Source organism: Prionailurus viverrinus, chromosome A2 (genome assembly GCF_022837055.1).
Source record: "Prionailurus viverrinus isolate Anna chromosome A2, UM_Priviv_1.0, whole genome shotgun sequence".
NCBI classification, from domain to species: Eukaryota; Metazoa; Chordata; class Mammalia; order Carnivora; family Felidae; genus Prionailurus; species Prionailurus viverrinus.
Genome location: NC_062562.1, coordinates 148,623,611 through 148,650,082, shown reverse-complemented (window position 1 = coordinate 148,650,082; position 26,472 = coordinate 148,623,611). Strand labels below are relative to the sequence as shown.

At 49.3% G+C, this 26,472-nt stretch overlaps 1 protein-coding gene across 4 annotated transcripts in view; it reads left to right on the top strand.

Annotated features, from left to right (window-relative positions):
• Positions 1-26,472, top strand: part of PLXNA4 (plexin A4) — a 596,306-nt gene that overhangs the window by 481,167 nt on the left and 88,667 nt on the right. For all 4 annotated transcript variants that reach the window (XM_047848901.1, XM_047848900.1, XM_047848902.1 and 1 more), the window contains 5 exons: positions 4,839-4,939; positions 17,679-17,802; positions 18,507-18,660; positions 19,890-19,989; positions 22,472-22,586. In XM_047848901.1, coding sequence (XP_047704857.1) covers positions 4,839-4,939; positions 17,679-17,802; positions 18,507-18,660; positions 19,890-19,989; positions 22,472-22,586 — 594 coding nt within the window. The remainder of the gene's footprint in view (positions 1-4,838; positions 4,940-17,678; positions 17,803-18,506; positions 18,661-19,889; positions 19,990-22,471; positions 22,587-26,472) is intronic.

Genomic DNA, 26,472 nt, shown 5'->3' with positions numbered 1-26,472 from the left:
GGCAGGGGGCCGACTGTATTCCTTTGTCGATCTGTACCACACTCATTTTGTCCATTCGTCTGTTGGCTTGCTTTGGCTATGGGTTGCTCTGGGTTGCTTTCCCCCTTTTGGCTATTGTGAATAATGTTGTTATGAACATGGGTCGATAAATATCTGTTTGAGTCACTGCCTCCAGTTTTCTGGGGTGTGTACCCAAAAGAGCAACGACTAGATCGTATGGCAATTTTATGTGTAGATTTTTGAGGAACCACTACTATGCTGCCCCATAGGACTTTGCACAAACCCAGTGGCATATGCAAAGACGACCCTGTGCCGGCCCTGTCCGAACCCCTCTGCCTGAGGAGCCCCCCGCTCTCCCCCAGCACTGCATAGGCACACACAGAGGTTCTGCAAGGTGGTGGGGCTCCTGTCTTTAGAAGCAGTGAGGGAGCTCATGCAGACACATCAATCAACACCTCTCCTGGAGTCCAGTGACCAGGGGACAAACCTCAATCTTTTGTGGTGTCTGAGACCATCCATCACTAGGATGGCTTGGGTCACATCGCCATCTGATTTGTTCTCCAAGCGGAAGCCCCCCTCCATGACTTTCTTTTCTCACCTCTTCCTGTGGTCTGAATTCCCTCACTCAGTTAATTAGCATGCCTGGCACTGTAGCTTAAGACTTTAATCAGCGTGGGGTGGTTTTAATTAATCGTGTGGCTCTGCATCTGGAGTGGTTTGTGTTCCAGGGTCAGAAGAGGAGCCGACGATGGGGGAAGGGAGAGGCGGCTTTGTTTGGTGTAAGGTGTGGGCGGAGAATCTGGGGACTTGGGGGGAAAGAATCGCAATGCCACGGTGCTCGGAAGCCACCTGGGCACCCGTACAGCTTCCTAGCAAGGTGCGGAAGGCAACCGCATGAGGGTTGCCATGAGGGTATAGAATCGCACCAAGATAAAATGATGGATAATCCGTCTAGTTTTCAGAAGTGACCTCAAGTGTCAGAAAGTTTTCTGATGCTTTCCAGAATTACCCATGGGGTGGGGAGTGAGGCAAAGCAGTCGTATAGATGGGGAGATGTAGAGTCAGTCTGGAAGGGGTTGGCCGTTCTGGGGAATGCTGCCGAAAAATGGGCCTTTGAAGGTTTCCCAGGACCGACCTTCCTTGGGAAAGGCGAGGTGAGTGACACCTACCTCTCAGGTAATGGTAACCTTTTTGCCTGGTCTAGAGCATCCGCACTTTAGAAAGAATGGGGGGGGAAAAAACGAGATAAAGCTCAGGAGAGTAATCAAAAATGACTGAGTGTATACATAGAAAGATCCTAAAAGAAAAGGTCGAGAGAGGCTGGGTCTCATGATAACTGCCTAGGAAGGACTTATGCTCCTGTCCCACAGGGATCTATCTAGATGAAAAGCAGAGAAAAAGACAAGTCTGTTACAGTATCTGGTAAAAGCACTGAATAAGTCCAGGAAGCAGGGCTGCCCCGGAGTTTCATCCCAGATGAAGCGATGGCTGCTGGTTAGGGGCAGACAGCACAGTTCAAGGAGGAAACGGTAATATCAAGGTGCTAAAGAAGAAAAATTTCTCCCAGCCTACTATACTCCTGGTGGAGTTCGTGGGTCCAGGGAAACCTGCCGGAGCAGTTTCCTGTGGTGTGGTAGAGAGGTAATGTGTCAGTGCAACGAAGAACGAGACATTAAGGACAAAGATGACAATAATAACCGTCACTTATAATGTCCTTGTGTGTTTACAAAGCAACTTCACACCTATCAGGTGATCTGTGCTCTGGGAAATCCCGTGAATTCGGGAGGTGCAGGGAGATTTTTATCTCCGTGTTTAAAGACGAGGGAAAATGAGACCCAGAGGGAGAGGAGGACCTCATTGCTGGTAAGTGGTGGAGTCAGGATTTGAATCTCACTCTGTGGGCTCCTACACTCTTTCCAACCAAACTAAAATCACTCTCATTTAGAATGGGGAGAGGAAGGAGTTTATAATTCTAGGTATTGGCGTTATTAAACACCAGTTGCAAGATATTTTTAGAAATCTGAATGCAAAGCCTTTTGAGAACATCAGGTTCGCCAAGCAGCTGGCATACCCCCAGAGCCCCATGGCCCATCCATCTAAGACAGATTATAGAACATGTCAATGGGAGAAACTGGGGAGGATATTAATTAAGTTTAGACCAAGAAAATGCTTTTGATTGAACAAGCCATGATTTTCTCCTTAAGCCCATGCAAAATATGGAGTGCTAGACAAGCATCTGGAACACATGAAAACATTATTATGTACTTGTGTTACCAACTTTCACCATCTATGGCCCCTTTTATTACTTTTTCCCCTCTAGGCATCATGTTTTCAAAGATTTTTGCCTGCTAAACAAGCTGCATTTATTAAGTAATAATATATTTCCTATTCTTAATGTGGGACATACATCACTGAGTATGCACACAAAAAAGAAAACAGCAACAATCCAATTTCCATTACGCTTTGGGAAATATTGAAAATAGCGTGAGGACCTTATTACCACTCATGGATTCCGGGGAGTCCAGGTACTCTGGGCTGGGAACCCCTATTTATATGCTTACATGAACAGCATGTCTGTGCCCACTTAAGGGATGAGGAGAGACATTAAAGAGGCAATAGGAATAGGGTAAGTTCCTGGCTAGGTGTAGAGCCTGCAGGGTAATTTGTACGAAATTGATTGTCAGAATTAATTGCAAGAATGGGAAGGTTGCATGTAGGCAGAGCTCAGGCGTGGCCCCTGCAGCTTACATGAGCAGTAATAACGGGAAAGATAAAATCCCACGAGTGCCAAAAGATGTCTGAGAGGGCCACAAAGGCCAAGGGCAAAGCTAGAAGAATGGGAGGAGGAGCCCAACAGGTAACTAGGAAGAAGTAAAAATGTAGCACACGGTCGGTAAGATGGCTCAGCGGGCACCTGAGGAAACAAAACAAGAAGGTATATAAAGGGAGTAAGTAAATGAAGGTGGAAAGGGAAGAGCGATCATATGGGGTTTGGTTTAATTATTAATTAATTCCAAAAGACAGTCTTGAGACTAATTGAGCAGACCCTGGTGCCAATTGGCCTGTGCGTGAGCTACAAGTAGCCCCTGCCAAGTGTACATCATTTTAGGGAGTCAGATGCCCGTGCAGCAGCAGGGGATGCAGCCTGTGCATTTGCCTACGAAACACGGAGGCTCGGTCAGGTCGGTGTGGTTTGTACTTCTTGGTGCCTGTTGTCTGATGGCGAAAAACTAAAAAGGGGTGGCCACATCAAATTCTCTTAGCACAAGCTGAAAAATTAGGTAAGAAGTCTTCCGCTGAGATAAAAAGGTGCCCCAAATAGAAAAGGATGATTAAAAAAAAACCTTTTTGTGAGGAAGAAACTGGCAAACTAGAGAATAAAGACCAAGGCTATTGAAAGAAAATTAAAATTCATTTGATCCTGGGTATCGTGATTAAGTACCTCCTATGTACCAGGCCCTGAGAAGTCATGTAAAAAGACATCCAGGCGAAGCTACATTGGAGAACAAAGAAATGCAAAAGATCTTTCCGAGCGTGCAGGCAATGGAAGCAATTGGGCTAGGCAGAAACGTCACGTGGAGCATTTTACATTAATAAGTGGCTGGCAAAAGTGAGTGGAAGGTTCTGGGGTTGGAGAGGAAGCCTCCAGTCATGAAAAGGGTGTGAGCAGGAGGAGAGGTAGCAAAGGCTGTTCTATGAAGGCGCCAGAATGAAACACCTTTAGAGCCAGTTGGGCAACAGCATGAGAAAGAGAGAGGGCAGGTTAACAGCTACAAGGTGAGGTCAAAGGCATGGAGAACAAGAACGAGAAGAGTCTTGGATTTGGCTTGTGTGCTCTCTGGGACCGCACAGATGATGAAACAAAAGGAGGGGACCCAAGAAGAAGGCAGAACACTGTATGGAAAGAAAGAAAGAAAGAAAGAAAGAAAGAAAGAAAGAAAGAGGAAGGAAGGAAGAAGGAAGGAAGAAAGGAAGAAAGAAAAGAGGGAGGGAGGGAGGAAGGAAGGAAGGAAGGAAGGAAAGGGAAAAAGAAAAAGAGAGAAAGAAAGAGAAAAATAAAAAGAAAGAAAGAGAGAAAGAAAAAGAGAGAGAGGGAAAGAAAGAAAGAAAGAAAGAAAGAAAGAAAAGAAAGAAAGAAAGAAAGAAAGAGGAAGGAAGGAAGGAAAACAAGAATGAAGAAAGAATAAACATTTGGGTTTATTATATTAATAATAATATTAATATTATAAGTCAGTAGGTCATGGATTGGATGTTTGTAGAGATATTTTGGGGTTTTGACAGTGGGAAAGTTTTTGTTTTTTTTTTTTTGACAGTGGGAAAGTTTAAATACGTCTATATAAATATCTTTCATAACAATTTATGTGAACTCTAAGGAGGTTGTTTTCAAAGACTCCCAAGAGAATCACAGGTGGCTGTCTCCCCTGGATGCTTATGTGGCCACCTGCTCAAATACTATTTGGGGGTGCCTGGGTGGCTCAGTAAGTTAAGCATCTGACTTTAGCTCACGTCATGATCTGGCAGTTTGTGAGTTCAAGCCCCACATCAGGCTCTACACTGACAGTGAGGACCCTGCTTGGGATTCTCTCTCTCTCTCTCTCTCTCTCTCTCTCTCTCTCCCCCACCTCTTCCACTTGTGTGTCCTCTTTCTCTCTCTCTCTCAAAATAAATAAACTTTCTTTTTTTTTTTTTTTAAGATCCCTTCTGGTTCTGGAGCTCTGGACCTCTTCACATTCCTGCAATGATTTAGGTGATATATCTCATAGAATAGTGTCTCTTCCTGGTGAACGCTGGGTGTTCTGCAAAATCCTAATCACCCTTTTCTTGTCCTCCTGTCCTAGCTCACTAGAGTCCCTGTGGAGTCCTGTGGTCAGTATCGGAGCTGCAGTGAGTGCCTTGGCTCTGGTGATCCCCACTGCGGCTGGTGTGTGCTCCACAACACGTGAGTACCTGAGTACCACTGGGCAGCTTCCTCCTGCCTCCTACTTCCCCACCCCACCCCCCACCCTTGCCCTCCCATAATTCTCTTCCTCCTCGCCTTCCCTGTCACCAATCTCCTTCCCTTTGATCTCTCTTCTCTCCCTGCCTTTTCTTACTCTGCCTTTTTTGTATCCTTTGCAAATCCTATCCCCTTCTTTTGTTCTGACTTCACTTTAAATTGCCAAATTCCCATAAGAAATATATGCAAATATCAGCTTGGGAATGATGATGAGTTAGGATATGGAATCACAAGGGCAGTAACATTCTAGAGGGCTGGAGGGAGGTTCCTGGATATTTCTGACTATGGCTGTGGACTGATGTTCCAGGACTGAACACCAGGAAAAAGGCACTGATTGGACTTTTTTCTCAAGGCTCACGTAAGCCACAAAATCATGTGCGAGGTACACACTCTCCATTTAGTGATTCAACATCCACATAACACTCTTCAATATCCACCCCCCAAAAAAACTTCTGGTATTTGAGGGGTATATTTTGAGTGTGTAGCACCCAAAGACCCTCCCTCTGCTGTCCATGCACTCATCTGGCTGTCAGGGGACCCTGGGCCTGGGGTCACTAGGCCAGTGAAGCCCCGTCCAAGCGCTGGGTGCTCTCCCTATGTTCCCCTTAGTGCTGGTTCCACGGTATTCTCTAGAAGCCAGGAGAAGGCAATAGTATATACAATGGAGGTAAATGGTGGTCTGATAAGTGATCTGAGGACTGGGATACAGGGTATAGACAACCAAGCCAGACACATGGAGGGAACTAAAGGCACTTCTTTGGAGATCCAAAGACCCTTAGCATTGCTGACCGGAGAAGCCAAAAATAGTTGGGCCCCACTCGGAGGGAATTTGATCCCAGTTAAACTACTGTTGCTGGAACCCCAGACTTCTAGTCAACACTTGAAACAGACATGTTGCGTGTTGGACACAAGTGTTATACATTAAGGAGAAAGGCTTTAGTCTTCCTGCGAAGACTCTGAACTATGTGTGACCAACGACAATTTCTGGTCATTTTCAACTGTGAGAAGGTGGGGGGTGGGCAGGATCTTGTTTGCAGGAATGCTGGCTCAGAATTGAGGAATGCTTCTGAAAGTGAGAAATGTCCTCTTAGGTGTACATCCTCTCCAAGGGAGTGGTCACCCTCCCATCCCTGGGGAACAGGCTCATGCATAATGAGTCCTTGTGCTCTTTGAGGGAAGGTCTGAAATCCCGCATGTGTATTACGGTGGGAAAAACGGAGACCCACTGACCCACATAACTGAGAGATGACTGGAAACTGGGGGTGGGAACGTACTCAAATGTGTGTATGGTAACAGAGAGTAGCAGAGTCCAAGAGGCGCCGGCATAACAGAACAGGGGAGATTGCATTCAGAATTCAGATCAGCTCTGATCAGCACAGAGAAGTTGCCCAAATGGTACTTTGCAAGGCAGAAGGGAAGTCATTTCCTTTTTCCCCCACAATGCATCCTCTCAGAAAGAGACCGTGTTCCAGACCCATTGGTTCCTTTGGGGCCTAGGCCAGCTGGCTTTCTTCTCAGCCAAGGGTGGCTCAGCTGCTCCTGGCGTGGGGTGCTCACACCTGGCTTCCTTCAAGGACAAATCAGGAAAGCCAGCCCCTCTTGGACACCCTATGCCTGGGGGAGCCAAAGACAGGTCTCCATGTCAGCTTTGATCCTACCTAGAGAGACTGACCCACCCCACATAGCGCTAAGCCCTATGAGGAAGAGGGACCCGGAGGCTCTGAGAAGGAAGCAGAGAGACTGTGAGTACCCCTGTATCCCATCCCCAGAGCTGAGCCAAACAGGAAGAAGAAGAGGAGGGACCAGAAATTACTTCCTGTATGGCCTCAGTTTCTCCTTCAGAAACATAGTACCTGCCTCCTGTCAAGTGGCAGAAAACAGGGGTGAACTGAGGCCAAGGAGAAATCTGGACAGTTCATGAAGGAGCCCATCAGTCTGCACTGGGAAGCCAGCAGCTCTATGCTCAGTGAATGTGGCCTAAAGAAAACAGCCATGGGCATGAACTTTGGGAATCTGCCACCAAGGCCAAATTCCACATCGCCCAGCTGTGCAGCAATCTGGGGCAGCCCAGCTCATCTGTGAATTAGAGATGGCAGTGCCGGTCTCACCCACCTCACCAGGTCAGCGGAGAATGAGATGAGATCCCGTTGGCGAAAGCATGCCATGCACTGTGGAATGCTATGCAATGTAAGGCGGGGGTTGGGGCAGGAATCGTGACGCAGCTGGGAAAGGACTGAGAGCCCCTGGGTGTGGGCGCCCTGCCGCTTATGATTTCGGTCAGCCCCCATTGATTGTCCAGATGGCTCCACTTAAATTGCATCCTTCCCTTCCCATGGGCATCCCAGCCTCAAACCGCCTTCCTCTGAGTGCTAGATGCTCCTGCTGGATCCCCCTCACCTCTGTTAACCTGGCATCCCATCTTCCTTTGAAGTTTACATATCTTATTCGTATGTGTCGTGTGGGAACAGCCCTTACTAGGCACACGTTCTCAGAAAGCAGGGGAAGGGCTTTCTCTGTGCTGCTCAGCACTGAGCGGCGGCGGCTGCTGCTGCTGCTGCTGGAGCTGCTGGCAGCTCTTCCTTTTGCCCAAAATGCCACGGTGAGAACAGGCGTGGGAGAGCCAGGAGGGACCTAGAAGGACGACGGGGATGGAAATCACTGAAGTCTACTTCTCACTCTTTGTAAAAGTGCTATGGGGGGTTGGAAAGTATAGGCAGCTCCCATTACTCATGGTGGTTCTGTTCTGTAAGTCACCACAAACACCAAATCAGAGAATACCGATCCACAGCTCCTGGGGTGGTTCCCGGGTCTGGGTTCCTATGAGCCTCTGGTCACAGCATGTCTGTCAACCAGTCAGTACATAACTGCGTTCTGTTTTAAAAACATTTGCGGTGGGGGCGGTGGGGGGGTGGGGAGCGCCTGGGTGGCTCAGTGGGTTAAGCATCTGACTCTTGGTTTCAGCTCAGGTCACGATCTCACGGTTCATGGGTTCGAGCCCCGCATGGGGCTCTGTGCTGATGGCACGGAACGTGCTTGGGATTCTGTTTCCCTCTCTCTCTGCTCCTCCCCCGTCTGTACTCTGTATAAACAATGTTTATTTATTTATTTTTGAGAGAGAGAGAGAGACAGAGACAGAGATAGAGTATGAGTGGGGGAGGAGCAGAGAGAGAGGGAGACACAGAATCCAACACAGAATCATGGGGCTTGAACTCGTGAACCACGAGATCATGACCTAAGCCAAAGTTGGATGCTTAGCCGACTGAGCCACCCAGGTGCCCCAGTGCGTCTCTGTGTAAAGCCACCTTATTTAATAGAAATTGTTTCATTAACACGGAATTCACGGCCAACAGCACCACATGTCTTGCCTGAACGCAGCTTATCTAGCACACGTGTTTTCCCCATAAGGCATATCATGGTCTTCTCATGCTTAAGAGCCCTAGACAGCACTTCAGCACAACACTTGGGGGCCATTTTAAAGGGTGAAGTCACCAAGAAAATGCACAAAAATGCGAAACAAAATGTGGCACTAAATAGACCATGAAAAGGACATGTGTTTATAGTATGAGCTGAAACAAGAAGGCAGAGTATCACTACCTTGTCCAGCCTCTGATGGAAATGTGTGCATGTGACCACTCCAGTTTTTCTCCACTCTGCTCATGTCCAGGAATGACCACAAAGGTGCCATAAGTATCAGTGTGGGGATTTTAAAGAAATGTCAGCAAGTAGGTGAATTTACAAAAATGGAATCCACAACTAATGAGGCTCAGTCGTAATTTGGCATCCTTGTTTATGAAGAGGAAACAATACCTTCTCGTGGTCGTGGCAAGTGGATGAAATTAGGTAATAAAGGACGTTGTAGGTCAAGGTGATGTTCTCTGAAATCTTGAGCCTCCTGATGCTGGGGTCTATGCCAGTGCATGGTAAATCTCAACTCCTCTGGGAGGATACAGCTTATGAGCACCCCCAGGTCAAGACTGCCTTCCAGCCTGCCCACCATGACACTCCCTCCCAGGGTTAATGACCAAGGAGAAGCTCTGGTCCACATGGCTGGATGAAGAAGAGAAGGTTCCTGGATCTTCTAAGATGCTATAAATCAGAATATAATGTTAAATATAGAGAGAGTGAGATAAGCAGATCGTAAGCATACAGTTTGAACAGGTTTGACAAATGGGAAGGCCCAGGTAATCCACACTCCCATCAAGATACACAAAATGTCCTTCATCCAGAAAGTTCTCTCATGCTCCTTCCCATTCTTTCCAGTGGACTTTTCTTCTGAGTTGCTTAAGTTCAGGTTGAAGCCAGACACTATTTCTTCTGATACACTCTCCATTTCATTTTATTTTTATGTATTTAATTTAATTTTAATTGTATTTATTTTATTTCTATTTTATTTTTATTTTTTATTTTATTTCCTTCCTTTCATTTTAAATAGATGCCAGCCAGACATTCATGGTTGGGAGAGATGCATGAGGATGCGGCCAGAGAAAGCTGGAGCAGGCAGATCAGAGCAGAAAGTGGCAGAGGACCAGAGGGAGCCCGCAGATGCTTCCCCTGGGGCCCCTCTGTTTGCCAGGCAGGGAGCGTGGTGACAAATGCAGGGGGTTTTATCATGCATGGGGTGCCATGCCCCCGTAGCCCTTGTCCATACACCTTTCACACTGGCCCTGCTCCCTTGGTGCCAGGCACTGTGCTAAGCTCAGGAGATCCAGGGGGACTACGTTAGACTGGCTCTGCCCTGAAGCTTCATGGGAACTGGGGCCCTTGGGCCAGGGAAGGGATGGGGGCTGCAGACTGCACTGGAATCAGTGCATTTGGTAGGGCCGCATCATGGGCAAGCCCCTGTGCTAAGTGCTCCATGGCCCAGCAAGACTGACCCTAAGGAAACCAGGGCAAAAGAGCATCAGGAAGAGGGTTCCTTTGAGTATCAAGACATGCCATTTTTCTGTCACTTTTGCCAACTTTTTATGGTTGTAAGAAGTAGGAGGGTGGGAACTTGGTAGCAAGCGAGCAGCAGAAGCTGTGTGTGTGTGTGCGTGTGTGTGTGTGTGTGTGTGTGTGTGTGACAGAGAGAGAGAGAGAGAGAGAGAGAGAGAGAGAGAAATGGAGAAGAAACAAGGAACAGAAGGAGAGAGCATAAGAGAGAGAGTGAATAGTCTAAGGGCAGGGCCCCTATAACAGGTGGCTCAAGTGGCTGAAAGGGTCCTTTCTACCAGCAAGGGCACAGGTGGGGTGCAGACTGAACAGGCTTAAGAAACGCTTGTGTAATTGAAGCCTCCCTCCTGTTACTCACTCTTGATTGTCTCAAAGCACGGGCCTGCCAACCCAGTAGCACAGAGCATCGCCCCTTTGTCCTCTCATACGGTCCCTGACCCAGCCTGCAAGCTTGCTGGTTTCCAATGGCAACGACAGTTTCAACAAGCTGGGTTTTTGTTTGTCTGTGAATCTTGAGCTTGTATTCCCAGGGCATTTACCTTGGGCCTGACCCTACCTATTCCGACTTGGGGGAAGGTAAAGGAAAGCCTCCAGCCCAGCCTCACCTGTCTTGGGCCTAGAACATTCCCTCCAACCAGGCTTGGCATGTCCCCAGGCCTCCCTCCCATCTTCCCCCGACCAGGCCCAGGCTGAGAAGCCGATCTCAGTCTCAGCGGGTAACGGGATCCCATGGCAGACCCAGCCACATCGATTGGCCCAGACGTTACCTTTCAGAAGAAGGTTCATCAGCGTCACTCCTGGGAGGCTCATGCAACCCAAGACATCAACAGGGGAAAGACAAGACCAGCTTTGCCCACGTCTCTCTTGCCCCCTGGTGTCCCCACCTCTTTGCAGATTTCTTCTGTTGGAAGAATGCCCACCCTTCGATGCTTGGCCCAGATTACTGCTCAGTATCCACTCCTTTTCTTCTCTGTATCATTTCTGCCTAGATAGAGAAAGGGAAAGGGAAGGAGAGGAAAAGTACTGGCACCCAGAGCAGAAGGGAGGGGTTAGAGTGACGTGCCCTCACTGTGCCTGGAGGTCACCCTGATTGCACTGACTGCGGAAGCAGAGGCAGTGGGTCAGACCCCACGGCCTCCTCCCTGGTCCCCGGCCCTTCCTGTCCTCTCCAAGACCAGAAAGCTCTGGCTGAGCAGCCAGAACAAACCCACCACTGGAAAGTTTCCCTGCCTTGAGCAACTCCAACCAGCTACACCATGTAGGCAGTGATTAGGGACCTCGGTCTTCACTGGTCCCTGAGAAAATGCACAGTTTGTCCCATAGCCATGGCCAAGTGTCCCCTTAATGGAGCATAAATGGATTCTAAACAGGTAAGTCCTTCCTTGCTGCCTTTTGGTATATCCCATAGCCTGGTTTCATTTTCTCCTTAAGCTGTATCGAAGGACTACCTAATACCAACCTGCTAAGGCACCGGTGTCTCTGAGAGCCGTTTGCAGGATGCCCACCCACTCGTGAGGAATTGTTAGAATCACTTCTGCCCAGCAACCTTTGCAGTCTATACTCTGGTCTTCCCTCTTTGCCAAAAAGTTTTCAGCCTCTGGTCCAGAGGGAAGAATCCCAGACTAGATATTGGTACAATCGAGTTTTTCCATTGGTGTCCCAGCAGATACATAGTATGAGTTAAGGAATCTTGCTTTTTCCTCTCCCAACTACTGCCTCCCCACCCCCACCCACATACATGTGTATAACACATGCTTTCATGACCAAAGGATGTTCAGTCAGCACTGCCATCAGCTCATAGGAATTAGGAAAGTCCTGTGGTCCATATGATCTCGGGGTGCCCCTCCCAGTCTAATGACTTGACTTTCTGGGGACAGCCTGAGGGGCTGGGCTGCCTCTGAGGTTGAAGTGCAGATGTGCACAGCCATATACCAGCATTCACACATTCTAGCCACGTGTGTCCAGCCATGTCACCCTGGCCTCATGGTGTGGAGAGTGGCCCAGCTCACACAGAGCAGAGTGCTGCCCAGCACCTGACTTGGTGACATTAAAGAAAGCTCCAGGCTGTTGGGTAATGTGTGGTGTGCAAGCTGATCAAATCAACCAGAGTAACTGGTCAGTGCGTCTCAAGTAACATACAGCAGCCCCCTTGTTACTGACTGGATTGAGGGGACAGTGGACCAGGCTGCTACACCTTGCCTTTGCTTTTTCCTCCTCCTCCTCCTCCTCCTCCTCCTCCTCCTCCTCCTTCTCCTTCTCCTCTTTCTCCTCCTCCTCCTCCTCCTTCTCCTCCTCCTCCTCCTCCTCCTCCTCCTTCTCCTCTTTCTCCTCCTTCTCCTCCTCCTCCTCCTCCTCCTCCTCCTCCTTCTCCTCTTTCTCCTCCTTCTCCTCCTCCTCCTCCTCCTCCTTCTTTTTCTCTCTCTCTCTCCTTCTCCTGCCCTCTGTCCCTCTCCCTCCCTCCAATCCTACTCTTCTCTCCACCTCAACTTTCCTAACCTCCCCTCACCCTCAATAGAAATAAGTAGGTCCCAACAGTACCGATGAAGAGAGAGACCATCCCTGCTTCCCCCTCCAGTTGGGCACCTGCTAAATATAATTCTCTTCTCAGAACGTAAATTCTCTTCTTAGAAAAGGGACATCCCCTTTTTTGTGTGTTCAATATATCATTTGTTTGAAGACGGGCTGAAAGGAAGGCGAGATAAGACTCCCAACTGGGACCCAGGGCAGAGCTCAGCCCCTCTGTGCAGCCTATGGTGGTGGGCCAGGACCATGTGGGCCACATAAGCCCACAATGGCTCTTGGGCCTCCTCTGGACTCTGAACCTGCTGGTGCCATTAAGTCCTGTGCCTTCCTCCTGTTTTGGCAAGTGAGACCCAGGAGGCGTGGTACCCCACATCTGCTGCTTAGGTTGGCTTTGGAGCCTTAGAGAAGGCAAAGGGTGGTGAGTACAGTTGCCAGTTCAGCAGCTGATGGCAAAGGGGACATTTCTAAGAACAGCCTAAATCCTTAGGTCAAGACCATGGTGTTAATCACCAGATCCTAGAATTGTGACACTGCAGGGATCACCTGATCCACACCCTTTGTGTAAGAAACCTCTTGCACACTCATCTGCCTGGAAAGGGTCCCTTCATTCTGTAACTCACCTTCCTTTAGGCTGCACAGATGTGTCTTCCCACTTCTGTGGGCTTTCCTAAAGAGGGCAAGGCCAACGGTATTGGCAAACCCAGTTTCTTCCCTCATCAGGGTTCCCAGATGTGGATACAGTGACCTAAGAGCCCCTGCTAGTAAGCATTCCTCTTAACTTTTCTGGAAAGCTCATTTGGGAAACCCTAACCCCATCTCAGTTTTTTCAACCTCCTCATGTTCTAAACCCAGCTCCCCTCAAGGGTGCACTTAAGCCCAAGCCATGACCAATGCGAGATGTTTAAGGATGGGGGAGGGGGTCAGCTGTGGAGAGAAGTCAGGAGACATTCTGCGAGGCAAAGCGGGTGGGCCCCTGCTGGAGGGCCAGGGGACAGACCAGCACCTACCCCCCAAACTGGAGACTCACCCAGACCCCACCTCACCCAGACCCCACCAGCCCCAGTTCCAAATTGAAATTTGCTCACCCAGTTGGTGGCACTGGACGTTAATATTTCTATCGCTGTCCTTAGGAATTAATTTCTAAAGAACTTAATCACCACCTCTTCCCTCTCCCTCACCCCCTTCCTTTCTCTGTTCTTCTCTTTTCCAATTTTCCACTTGGCTGGGAATTCTCCAGCAGCGAAAGTTCAGGCTTAGGGGAGGGCGGAGGTGGCTGCTTCATTAGAGAGGATAATCTCATTGGAACCACTGGCTTGAATAATAACCCCTCCAAGGGCCAGACCTCTGTCCCCATGGCCTTTCAGCACCTCTGAACTGGGGCTGGAGGGCCCAACTGCAGAGAAAGTGGAATGCAGAAGGGGCGTAAGACGAAGTTAGTAGAGCCAGACTCCAATTCTGGGGGCCTGAGCTGTCTTCTCGGGGGCCCGCTTCCTGCTGGCCACATGCAGATCTGTGTTGTGAAAGGGCGTGGTGATGGCAGCCCCATGGATGACTGTCTGAAGACTCCAAGTCACCTAGCATGCGCTTTTTGAGTCCTGCCTGGCAAACGGATGAAGCAGGTCCTTCCTCCAGCTCCAGGGTCCTCCCACAGTGGAGTTGAAGGAAATGCCATAGGAAGTACCTGGAGCCCTTTTGAAAGAAACAAGCCACCACCCCGTGACCCCCCAAAAGTCATGACTTAATCCTTTGCACACTTCCCAACTCTTGCCTGGGCTAATGAGAAATCACAGTCCTGGAAGAGTAGGAGGCCATTACCCTGACATTCCCCATAAGGACTCCGAAGGAATCCATCCTTCCCCCTCCATTACCCTCTCACATCTAAGGTCAGCTGTCTGTGTTTTGGGGCATTTGCAGCCTCGGCCCTCATGGGCCCTGAGGGGTAGTAGAAATGTCAAAACATCCCTGACACTGACCTTAAACTTGACTTTCCACTAACAGAGCTGAGTACTCAATACCCTTTGACAGCTACTGAGAAAGCAGAACTCCAAGCGAGCCAGACCACTCTTTCCCTCTTTCCTCCCTCCTAGTCTCTGGGGCTCCCCATCCCTCATTAGGAGGAAAACTGCTGGAGCCATCTCTGTCTTTTTGTCTCTGGTTTGCCCCATGGGCCAGTCTGGAAAATCTGTGCTTCTGTGTCAGCTGTGGTTTAGAGAGCTTGCATGAGGAAGGCGGAGCATTGATGGGGTCACAGTGCTAGTGGACGTGTACTGATGGCTTATTGCGTACGAGCTATGCCCTGTTCTAAATGTTTTACATGCATAACTTCATTGAATTCTCCATAGTAACCCTATTTGTTAGATACTGTTTTGTCCCCATTTTGTAGAAGAGAACATTGAGGCATGAAGAGGTTAAGTTATTTCCCCAAGATTACACAGTTAGATGGGATGTTTGAAATTATAAGCTACAGGTGGCTTCCCTGGAAAGACCTAAATTGGGGGTCAGGGGGATAACGAGTGTGTGGTTTTGGGGCTCTCAAATTTGGGGAGCCATGGCAGGATGCAGCCACACCGACTTTGGAAGCAGCAAACCGTGCAGGTGTACCTCATCTTGAGACCCCCCCCCAACCAAGTACCTTTGTACACCTGCAAGAGAAGTAAAGTCCTCTCTTCTCCATCTGAGTCTGTATTTAGTAACTCCAGGTAAGGTTTGGCCTGGGTGTAGGTTCATTTTTCTCCCTTCATAATTTGATCAAAGACATTTTTCAGACCTACTGATTGCTGTTGGAAATACGAACTTCAAAGTTGGGGAGTCAGTGAATAATTTAAGCCTGTACCAGCTCTCTGGGTCTGCTGTTAATGGGAGTAATAACACTATTAATAGCGATGTCAGTGCAGACACCCTGGAAAAGTCCATAACATTAGCTTAATGGCTGGAGGTAATGAAGTCCTCACAGAGGAGCTAGCCTGGTAAATTAACTTCCAAGACTTTTAGGCAGACGCCCTTGTTGCCATGGTCGGCTAGAGCAGGCAGGGAGTGCCAGGGAGGTGACCACATTCATGTCTGACCCTTCACTCTTGGGTTTCCTAGAAGGATCCTGGAGAATTCACAAGTTGCAATAATATTCAAAGTGCTTCCCAGTGGCAGGCAAGAAGAAAAAAAAAGTGATTAGCTTATAGAGACAAAGCTTGAAGGGAAATTTTGAAATTGCCTTAAGCAACATGAATCGAACATCAAGATGGCAGGGAAATGGGTTTAGTCTGCAGCAAGAGGGGGTCTGTCCTTCCCTCCTCAGTCTCGAAGCTTCAGGGAGGTACAGCACGGCAGAGGCTCCAGGGTTCATCTGTGTTCAAATAGTGGCTCTCTCTGTTGAGCTGGTGACCTTGGGCAAGTTACCTACCCTTCCTGCAGTTTCCTGGTCTATAAAATGGGTTTTTATTTTTTTATTTTTTTTTTTATTTTTTTTTTCAACGTTTATTTATTTTTGGGACAGAGAGAGACAGAGCATGAACGGGGGAGGGGCAGAGAGAGAGGGAGACACAGAATCAGAAACAGGCTCTAGGCTCTGAGCCATCAGCCCAGAGCCTGATGCGGGGCTCGAACTCACGGACTGCGAGATCGTGACCTGAGCTGAAGTCGGACGCTTAACCGACTGCGCCACCCAGGCGCCCCTAAAATGGGTTTTTAAATGGTACCTGCCTTGCGGCATTGTTGGGAGACTCTTTGACATAAACCGCAAGCCTCTTACCAGGGAGCCCAAGAAACGCTCAGTGACTAGTAGCCATGATTGTATTACTTAGAATTGTTTTTCACTTTCACGTTACATGTCCAATTTACTCTGCACTCATCATTTTTGTCCCTGCGTCTCCCCTTCTTCCTTTAGTCCATGCCTTCAGTGACTTCTTCATTTGCTAAGTTCTCCCCCCAGACTCGCCACTGTTGAGCCGTCCCTCCCACAGAAGCCAAAGCTGTCTTCCTTCCCTGTGGCATTCTTCCTGATGACTCAGGCACCATCTCCCTGCTGCCCCAGCTTACCTCAGCTTGTCCCTCTAAGGACCCTGCTTTCCCTTACCCCGCAGCAGAATCAGGAGTCCACAGCTTCCAGATCATGGCCACTCAGCAAAGGTCCACATTCACATGGCTTATCGGATCTGCATTAAAAGCCTGTTCCCCAAAGCTCAGATACCTCCATGCGGTGAACTCCCACTGTAAGGCAAGGATGCCCTGGCCCTGGCGGAGAGTTTAAGCACCTTCCCCCATGTGGGGTGTGCACATTTGGGTGAAGGTACATGATTCTCATGTGCATGTTTCACAAGCTCCATCAGTGAAGACTGTAAGATCCCAGATCACCCTGGATGTAGTCTACCCGTGACGCAGTGTACTTTGAACAACACAGGACGCTAAGCAATAATAGCAAACCTTCTCTAACGGTAACCCTGGGCCAGGGAGCTGGAATTCCCATCCAAGGCGGTCTGGCTCCAAAGCATGCTTTGAACTGCTACACTCGGCTCTTTTGATCCTTCCTTCCCTCCCTCCCACCCACCTACATTTGTCCTCTGGCTGCTGGACATGAGGTATACAGGGGGTTCCAGAATAAGTAGGCATCATTTCTTCTTTTGAGCTCACACCTGGTAGGAGAGGCTGCACTTAACCCAATAATTATAATATAATCAAAGACTTTCTAGACTATAGGAAACCCCCAAATGCTCTGAACTCTGCCTCAGGTGGTAGCAGGGAGAGATTGCAGATGCACAATGGTTGAACCACATCTGGAGGGTAGGTAGAAGCTGGACAGGGGAAGTGTGGGAAGAAGGTGGTCCAGAGAGAAGTGGCCAGCACAAGGCAAGGAAATCGGAAAGAGTATTTTGTATATCGGGTGAGAGTAAGTCTCAGTTTGCCTAAGAGGGGAGGAGAGTTACAGGGCTGAGGATGGTTGGGGAGGTAGAATAGCAGGACTTTGCAGCTCTTTATGTTAATGAGGAGTAGGTGAGGGGTCTTTAGGATGACCCCCAAGTTTCTGCATTTGGCAACAAGTGATTAGAATAACCATCTTTTTCACATTCAGGCACGGTGGGGGAGGAACAGGCTGGAGGAAGGAGGCAGAGGGCAGTTCTGGACACATCGAGTTTGAACATGTCCTGGGAGCCACTGGCAGTGCCTGACCTCCGTGCCAGCCCCTCACTGGAGCGAGTGGCCTTCTCCTAAGTCACTCATTGTTCGTCCCTCCCAGGTGCACCCGGAAGGAGCGCTGTGAGAGGTCCAGAGAGCCCCGCAGGTTTGCCTCTGAGATGAAGCAGTGTGTCCGGCTGACTGTCCATCCCAGCAACATCTCTGTGTCCCAGTACAATGTCCTGGTAAGGGCAGTGGGATCCGGGTCCAGGGTCCTGGGAGAACCCTCTCCCCACCAAAGCCCCCCAATGTCCTTAAGAACTGGGCCAAGCCTGACCAGCAAAGCTGCTCGAGAGCAGCTTTAAAGAATGTGTCCCTGGAGATGGAAGAGGGGGACACGCACAGGAATACTGGGGCAAGGCCCTCTGCATAATGGATGGAAAGATAGGGGAAAGTGTGACAGCAAAAATGATTGAATGGGTGACCAAGAGAGGGAGGACGATGAGAACTATATCTTTGTCTGCAAGATGGGAAGGATTCATGTGCAGAGGAAGAAAGGGGCAGGATATCGCCCATGTTCACGCACTGGGCACTTGGCGGTTGGTTTGCCGTTTTTCCAAAACAGGGGATGATGGAAGAGGAGCTTGGCCAGCAGTACCTCAGTCCTGCCCGCCTTTCTTTCTACAAACAAATCCCCTAAGCCCTCCCATTTGCTGGGCCAAATCCATTCATATGTAACGAAGTCTCCTCTGTGTCTGTCTCTTTACCTCCCACCACCTCTGGTCTTGTGATCAATCGCGGCTTTCTTTATGTTAATATCACCTCCAGTTTTCTCTCTCTTCTTTCTCTCTGATCTCTCTTGCTATCCCTCTTTCTCCTTTTATTACATACCCTTCCGTGCCCCACTTCACTCTCTTCCTCTCTCTCCCCTTGCCGGGGCTGTTCGCAGCTGGTCCTAGAGACATACAATGTCCCGGAGCTGTCAGCTGGAGTCAACTGCACCTTTGAGGACCTGTCAGAGATGGATGGGCTGGTGGTAGGCAATCAGATCCAGTGCTACTCCCCAGCAGCCAAGGAGGTGCCCCGAATAATCACAGAGAATGGTGAGTGTTCCCCAGAGGCAAAGCTGGGTGGCATGTCTTTCCTCCTAGCCTGATGAGAACTCAAGACAGGCGTGGGGCGGGGGGGGCCGCGGAGGAAGCCCAACTGGCAGGGGAGAGTCAGAGGAAGGGGGTGCTTTGGTGGGTATGATACAGAACAGGAGGATGAAGTGTCTTTTTGCTGCTCTCAGAAATGACTGTTGAAACCAGGTGAGCATCCTCGAGTCGGCCTCATCCTAGGTAGGAGCAGCTGCAGAGAGCACGGAGAGAGGCAAGGCCACAGCATCAGAATGTGCCAGCTGAGTTTAGAGATTGTCCTGGAGCAGGAGAGGGTGGTGTGGAGGGGCAATGCGGGAGGGGCAGCTGGTCAGGAGCATGGCCGGGGGGTGCCTATGTCAGGGCTCTTATGGCTCTGTCCCCTGCCTGAACTGCTGGGTCACTGATCTCAAACCACTGCCTCCCATCCTCACCCTGCCCTGCCTTCCCAGAGCTGCACGTTCATGGCTAGCTGCACTGGGAGGAACAGGGGTGGACAGAGGCCCAACGCCAGTGAGGGACAGGCCCAGCCTGGGCAGATTGATTCCATGTTGGCCCTCCCATTTGGGCTTGTCACATTTGTTCCGAGCTGATTGATTAATGAGGCTCTCGGGGAAGGCACAGAACAAGGCTGGAAGTGGGGGCCTGGGGTCAGGGCTGTGAATTAAACATGGGCTTCCAGCTCCTCCCTGGCGCCAGCTGAGGGTTCCAGGGACACCCGCCTGAATGGAGCCCTGAGCCCACCAGAGGAGGGGGTGTAAGACCAGGGTGTCTCCTTACCGAGATGGGGAAGGAAGTCGTGTGTGCACATACATGCACATACATGCAAAATGTCTTGCGTGGCTTGTGGCAATGTTACAAAGCGTCTACATGTTTGTCCTGGTAGCTAATCAATGTGTATGTTTATAATTCTGTGAGTCTGGTGTGGACACCATGCATGCAAGCCTGTCAGGGTATGTGCACATGAGAGCTGGTGAGCAGATGAGGGGTGGGTGCCAGGAACACAGTGTGGAAGGAAGAATAGACCAGAAGCACCCTCTGCAGATGTTCTCAGGGCTGTCCTGGGACTGGGCCCCCCTGAATCAGAGTCCTGTTAGGGGAGCGGCTCCCCTTTCCCAGTGCACATCACTCTCAGTAGGACCCTCACATGGGATCCTGGCCTTTTCCCTGACCTCGTGGTTGGCTCTGCCCCCCAGGGGACCACCATGTCGTCCAGCTGCAGCTCAAGTCGAAGGAGACGGGCATGACCTTTGCCAGCACCAGCTTTGTCTTCTACAACTGCAGCGTCCACAATTCGTAAGTGCCTCCCAGCCTCACTCAACTCCCTGTTCCTGGGGTCCGTGATCATCCAGCGATAGAAGATGCTGGCACTGTTTGCAAGAAGCCCTATAAGGAGGAGGATGAAACAGACCCCTTCCATGGCACCCACAGGGTTAATAGGAAAATCAGAGCTGGAATGAGAAGAGTAAGAACTTGTAGGGTGGGGATCTCCAAATCCCTGACCTATACATCTCTGGCATCAATCTGCCTCGCCTGATTCAGTTCCCACCATCTGTTGAGGAGGAGGGTGTCCCTCACCTGAACAACAGAGCAGCTAGCACCCTGGGTGAGAGGAGGGGTGTCAGGAGGGAGAGAAGCCCCACGTATGTCCAGGCCAGGGCAGGTGGTCCAGCAAAACCTTGAATGCTCAGCTCTCCCCAGTGCCCTGAGGGCTGCTGGGTCAGGACTCAGGCTGTGGAGAGTCAGAGCAGGGCAGAAAGGTCCATGCTGGCGGGCTCTGGCCTGGGAAGTCTTACTCCGGCTCTAGCTCTGGCCCTGGCCCTGTTTGACTGAATCGTCCATTTCCCAAGGGAAGGCACAGAGGACAGAGTCTCCGGCTCTCGGGTCAGACCAGCTGGAAACTTAACCATTCTGTGTCCCAGTGTCCTCTGTCAGTGGGGAAATAATAGTCCTCCTTCCAGGACTGTCACCCACATATTCCACCTCTGACATGGCAAGGGCACTTCCAGGCAGAGCTGTGGTTGGCTGGGACACCCCTGGTTGCTGTCCCTGCACATCAACCCAGCTTGGCCCACAAGACACCTGTGAAGACTAGAAGAGCCATTATAAGCACAGCAGTTAGAGCCACTGTCCAGGCGCTGCTCGTGTTTTTGCTGTTATTTTATTATTATTTCCTCTGTAAAATGATGGAGTTGGACCAGACTGAGAAGGTACAAGCCTTCTTTTTTTTTTTTTTTTTATCATAGAAACCTTTCTCCAGCCAGAATTAGATGTGGAAGCCCAATATTCAAGACAGATGAAAGTAGGAGCTACTCTGGTTGAGGGTTGAGGGCTTCTGGAACCCCTCTGTCTTGGAATCCCATACATCTCCTCGTCTCCAAAGAAGCTCCATGGAGCCCCCAGGGTTCCATAGAGCACAGTTTGAAAACCACAAAGCCCTGCTTGTTTTAAAACGCTATCCTGTTTTCCTCTCCCTGTGGGACAAGCTAGTTAACATAACCCAAGACATTTTGGGACTTTAGGCCAGTGGAATGTTAGTCTACCTATCTGGTTATGGCAGCTGTGAATCCAGAGCTTGGCTCTCTATGGGGCTCCCAATAAGAGGTAGTCAGGCCTCCCAGCCAAAAACAAGTTGCCTCAATGCCAGAATTCTCTTCCCGCTTCTTGTCATGGAGCTGCCCGTGGCTTTACCATTTGGTGGCCTGATCCCTCGCTCCCCTTTTGCCCCTCTAGGAAAGCAGAGTGTAGACAGATGAAATCATGTGTGAAGTTCCCATGCAGTCCACAAAGTAATTTTAAGCATCTACTTTGTGCAGGGCAATGTGTCACTCATTAGACAGGAAGGATCAACAATTAATAAGACTCAAAGACTCAGTCTCTGCTTCCCAGAGTCGTGGCCTTGTGGACTAGTGAATGAACTGGACAGTGAATAAGTAAAATATGGTACAACAAGGCCAGTACTGCCCCAGAGACATAAACAAAGTGATTAATGGGAAAAGGGCCCAGTGTGACCAACTCTCTGTTGGTCAGAGAAGGAAGAGGAGATGGCCAGGTGAACGAAGGGAAAGCGGTACTCCAGGTAGGAGGACAGCGTGGGGAGAGCATAGCCTGTTCGTGGCAGAAATGCCAAATACATGTGGAGACAGTGGACCTGGACATCCTGAGGGGCTTAGACTGCATGGCAAGGCATTTGGGTTTTGCCCTCTTGAAGATGGGAACCATGCTGGGTTTTTAGACAGGAAGGAGCTCTTCTAAAGTTGTCTTTGTGTCTTGGGGGTGAAGTGTGAAGCGGGGTCGCCAACTGTACAGGGACCCACTGCACTGAGAGAGAAGCCTCAGGACCTTCCTCTGCCCAGGTGGGACCATGTGAGTCCCTGACAGTGAGACCCTAGAGTCAATTTGAATTAAAAGTCAGTTTCTTTCTTTTCACTAACTTATATGGGCCCTCTGAATGAAACCCCCTACTTCAGACCTCATTGCTCCCCAATTCAACAGAAGAGGTCAGCGTCCTGTGGAGATGGAGAGTGGTTGATTAGGCCCTTAAAGATTAAGGTTTTCAACCACCTGAGTTGGGGGTGGGGGGAGGCCACAAATTCTGGGCATCCTGAGAAATTGGTGCAAAAAGGGTCAGATTTGTATCAGATTTGCCCTTCATGAGGGTTTGAAGGTGATTTCTCTTAGCATTAAAAGATATTTTACTAGACCCAGGAGTCATAGGCCCTCTGCTTTGGGTTCACCCAGGTTCTGTGATTTGTGCCTCTTCCTCCTCTGTGCCCAGGTGCCTGTCCTGTGTTGAGAGCCCATACCGCTGCCACTGGTGTAAATACCGGCACGTCTGTACCCATGACCCCAAGACTTGTTCCTTCCAGGAAGGCCGAGTGAAGCTGCCTGAGGTAGGTCCTGGCAGCTAGAGTGGTGAGTGCTGCTTGCTCTGAGCATGGGGCACAGAGGGCAGGCCTTCCCTTAAGAAGAGAAAACAGGCAAATCCCACGGGACACCTGCTTCTGCCCCAACCACAACTCTTAAGGGACCACTTCATGAAAGCAGAAAACAAGCAAAGCTCTGTGCTGGGGCCGGTGGGCTCTGAGTCAGTCCTGGAGGCTGAGCTACAGGCAAAGGTACATTCCAGGTCACTCCAACCATGAAGACCCTCCACATGCCAGGTGAGTTCTAGAACAGTTCCAGACAGATGTGTGTATGTGATTGAAATAATTGTAAGTCCACAGCAAGACTCTCTATAGACTCCTTGGCTGTCCCTTGGAGCACTGTCCACAGAGCATATCTGAGATCAAATAGGACAAGTTGGGTCAAAGGGAGACAGAAACAAGAAAGAAAGAATGGTCAACTTACCAACCGGAGTTGTGGTTCTCAAAGTGTGATGCCCAAACTAGGGCATCAGCATCACCTGTGAATTTGTTGGAAACTCAGAGTCAAGCACTCCACCCCAGACCAACTGGACGAGAAAGTCTGGGGGTCGGCTCAGTACTTGGTGATTCTGCTACACAGTCCCATTTGGGCATCACTAAAGTTGGCTTCATGGTGAAGAAGCTGTGTTTTTATTCTCTCCTAATCTTTATTCTCATCCTTGAACATTATTCATCACTCTAATAGAAATACTCTATGCCTCTGCCGTTGCCTTTCTTAGGCTGTAAGTTTGTGGGCAAGCACCTTAAAGATAATGGGTGTAAAATTACTTTGGAGAAGTCCTGCTATTGTCCAACCATTATGGTGCTTGTGTGACTCCAACTTTCAGGCCAGTAGGACTGAACAGAGTGATTGCCTTAGAATGTTGTTATTTAGACTAGAAAGATATTTATGTATATACAGTGTTGGTTAGACCCCACTCAATGTAGAGCTGCCAGCCTGGCCCATGCTCTCTTGGCCAACACTGGACTCAGACAGTTTCCAACATCTTCACCCCCTTCTCCAGCCTTGGGTGTACCTTCCAGCCCCCTTCGCATACCCACACATGTGCCATGACCATGTGGCAAACCCCACGGCTTTGAGAGCATTGTCCTGGGACAGGAAGCAGAAAAGCTGTTTAGGGTACAGGAGGGGAATGGGGAGCACAGAGGCTCATCCCAGTGCCCCTGTCCCAGACTTCTACCCCCAGGGGTTTGGCCAAACCTTTAATGGCAGGAGGGAAGCTGTCTTGTCTCTGAGACTGACAGGTCAGGGTGATGTACGCTCTACTACCAACACCTGTGGCACGGGGCTCTGCTAAAGGGAAAATGACTGGACTCTGCCTGGCATTGAGAAAGTCCGAGCTCCAAATCATATTTTCCCAGGCCCTGATGACTGAGCAGGAGTTCTACAGGTAGAGAGTGAACAGACCAATTCATTTTAGAGGTAAAGGCAAGGAATGGTGAGGTTGTCAGGGGGAGGGGATGATCCCAGTTGAGAGGGAAGACACGAAGAGCAAACAAGAAAGAAACAAGAGAGGAACAAAGAAGAGAAAGAAGAGGCTGTGGCAGTCTCCGAACATAAAGCTCTCTCCCTCTATGATGGGGTCTGTCTCTGGCTAGCAATGGCTACTCTGGATCATAATCAAGAAGAGACCCACACTTAGATTGCCCTTTTATGGGGAGAAGGAGGAAAGAGAATACATGTTGGCTTTCAAAAGGAACGTGAAGCTAATGTGTATGTGTCAGTTCTGTTCTTTAAGAGAAAATGGATCTAAAGCTCGTAGGACAGACATGGGTTTGACAGCCGAGGGGCGCACCACTGACATGAAGACCCTGATAAAAGGTTATACAGTTTCCTCAACCCTGAGCCTTTATCTTGGGGCATGCAGTCAGGAGAAGAAGGTCTGCTTCACCCACCAAGACCAGGGGCTGAGGGCACAGGAAGAAACCTCTTTCTTTGTTCGGGAACCTGCAAATGACTTGATGGGAACAGAAACGAAGAGGTTTTCAGCATCTCTCCGGCTTCCTGGACCGGTGTATCTGGCAGAGGTTTCATGTGGGGAGAGGCCCAAGGATAAAATAGATGAAAGCAGAAACAATTGAGCGATCTGGTGGATTTCAAAGACGCCTAATCATTTAATTACCTTGAAGGAGGTTTTCAAATTTCTGCTTTTTCTTTCTTGTTTGCTCCTCTTGTCCCAAGTTTGTCTTTAAATACATAAAAGCAGCTTGCATCTGCCGCTCAGAAGGAGGAAAAAAGAACTAGAAGAGAATTAAACAAGAGCCCACCATGTTTCCCAGTGCAGTTCAGAGATCCCTACAGAAGAACGCTGTCTTTAAGCGCCCAGATTGCCAGCCAGGCACAACCCCCCATCTACCTCTGGGGCTGAGAAGCCTGCCAGAGAGTCACAGCACCTCATAGGACGTGGTTCCGGAGCCCCTAAGAAAGGAAAAGGCCTGAAGGAGCTTGGCCAATGGAGCATGGTGATGAAGTAACCTACCACAGCCACCCTCAGACACTCTCCATTTCACCCAAGCTGTGTTATGGTGAGCCTGGCAGACCACTGCAGCCAAAGGCCCCCATGCCTCCCTTATTACATCACCGAGTGGAAGCAACTTTTGCTCCTCTTTTGGATGTTTCTTTATCCTAAGAAAAGGAAGCTCTGAGGCCGTGTTTCTGGTCCAAGTTTGGAGGCTGCCTTCTACCCACCTCAATATGAGGGCCATTTTGAGTATAATGTAGTGGAGAAGCTGGAGTTGACCACTTGACGATGGGCGTTGTAGCAGCAGCATCCTGGGAAATGTACTGAAGGGAAAAGAAGTGATAAATATTTGTGGACTATTGACTAATCCAGCTATTTGGGTCAGTGGAAGGAGGTCATTGTGCTCAGAGCTTAAAAGGAAAGCCCCTGGCTTCTAATGGAAATAAGGTGATTTTTTTTTTTTAATGTCGTTGTTTTGTTTTCTATGTTTTAGTCCCTGGGAAGAGCTATAGCAAGAATAAGAGGTAACAAAAGAAAATTACACATTTGAAAGGTGATGTTATAGAAGCTTCCAGACACAAGTGTCCCCTCTCCCTGCCAGGGGAAGAGCTAATTCATAGCATGGTACCTGAAGCTTCGCTGCGGGTCAACGTTTGTCCTACATTACCCAGTTCCTGAGCATTTCCCATATGCAGGGCATTGTGAGAGGTTTCGAGGTGTGTTAGAGATCTGTAGTCTACATTGAGAGATTAGTAAAATGGGACCATTGGTCTACATGATCTTTTAGGTTCTTTAATTGTAAGTGGAAATAAGCCGGAAAGCACCAAGGAGGAGTCCATGCCTAAGAAGTGGTCTTACAGGATGAAGTTAAGTCCAGGCTGTGGTCTCCTTGTTGTACCTACCAGGGGACTCCCCCTCAGCCTCAGGGGACATCCAGGCCCAGACCCATCCCCACAGGATGAGAGTGAGGCCCAGGCCCAGAGATTCTTCTGGAAGTCCCTGGGTTTTCATTTCCTTTCAACCTTTGAGTGTGGGGACACAGACAGGGCCTTTTTGTTAGCCAAGAGGGAGTCTGCCAGGTGGCTCTTCGGCTCTCCAGCACCATCTTTTATCCCCAGGAAGGCTTTCATCCATGCGTCTTCCAGTTTCAACACTGGCTTTGTTGACTGTCACCAGGGATGTTGAATTACCTCTTTTTTTCCCCCCTGAACAAAGAGTGCATTCAGGTGAAGTTATTGGTCTGGAACAGAGAACTGGTCGGTCATTGTTGTTATTATATTAATGGCAAGTATTCTAGCATAATTACAATTATTAGAAACAGAATGCCCAATAAACGTATGTTGTTTACAGTAACTATATTCCGGTTACAAGGAATGATATTGTTTCAACTA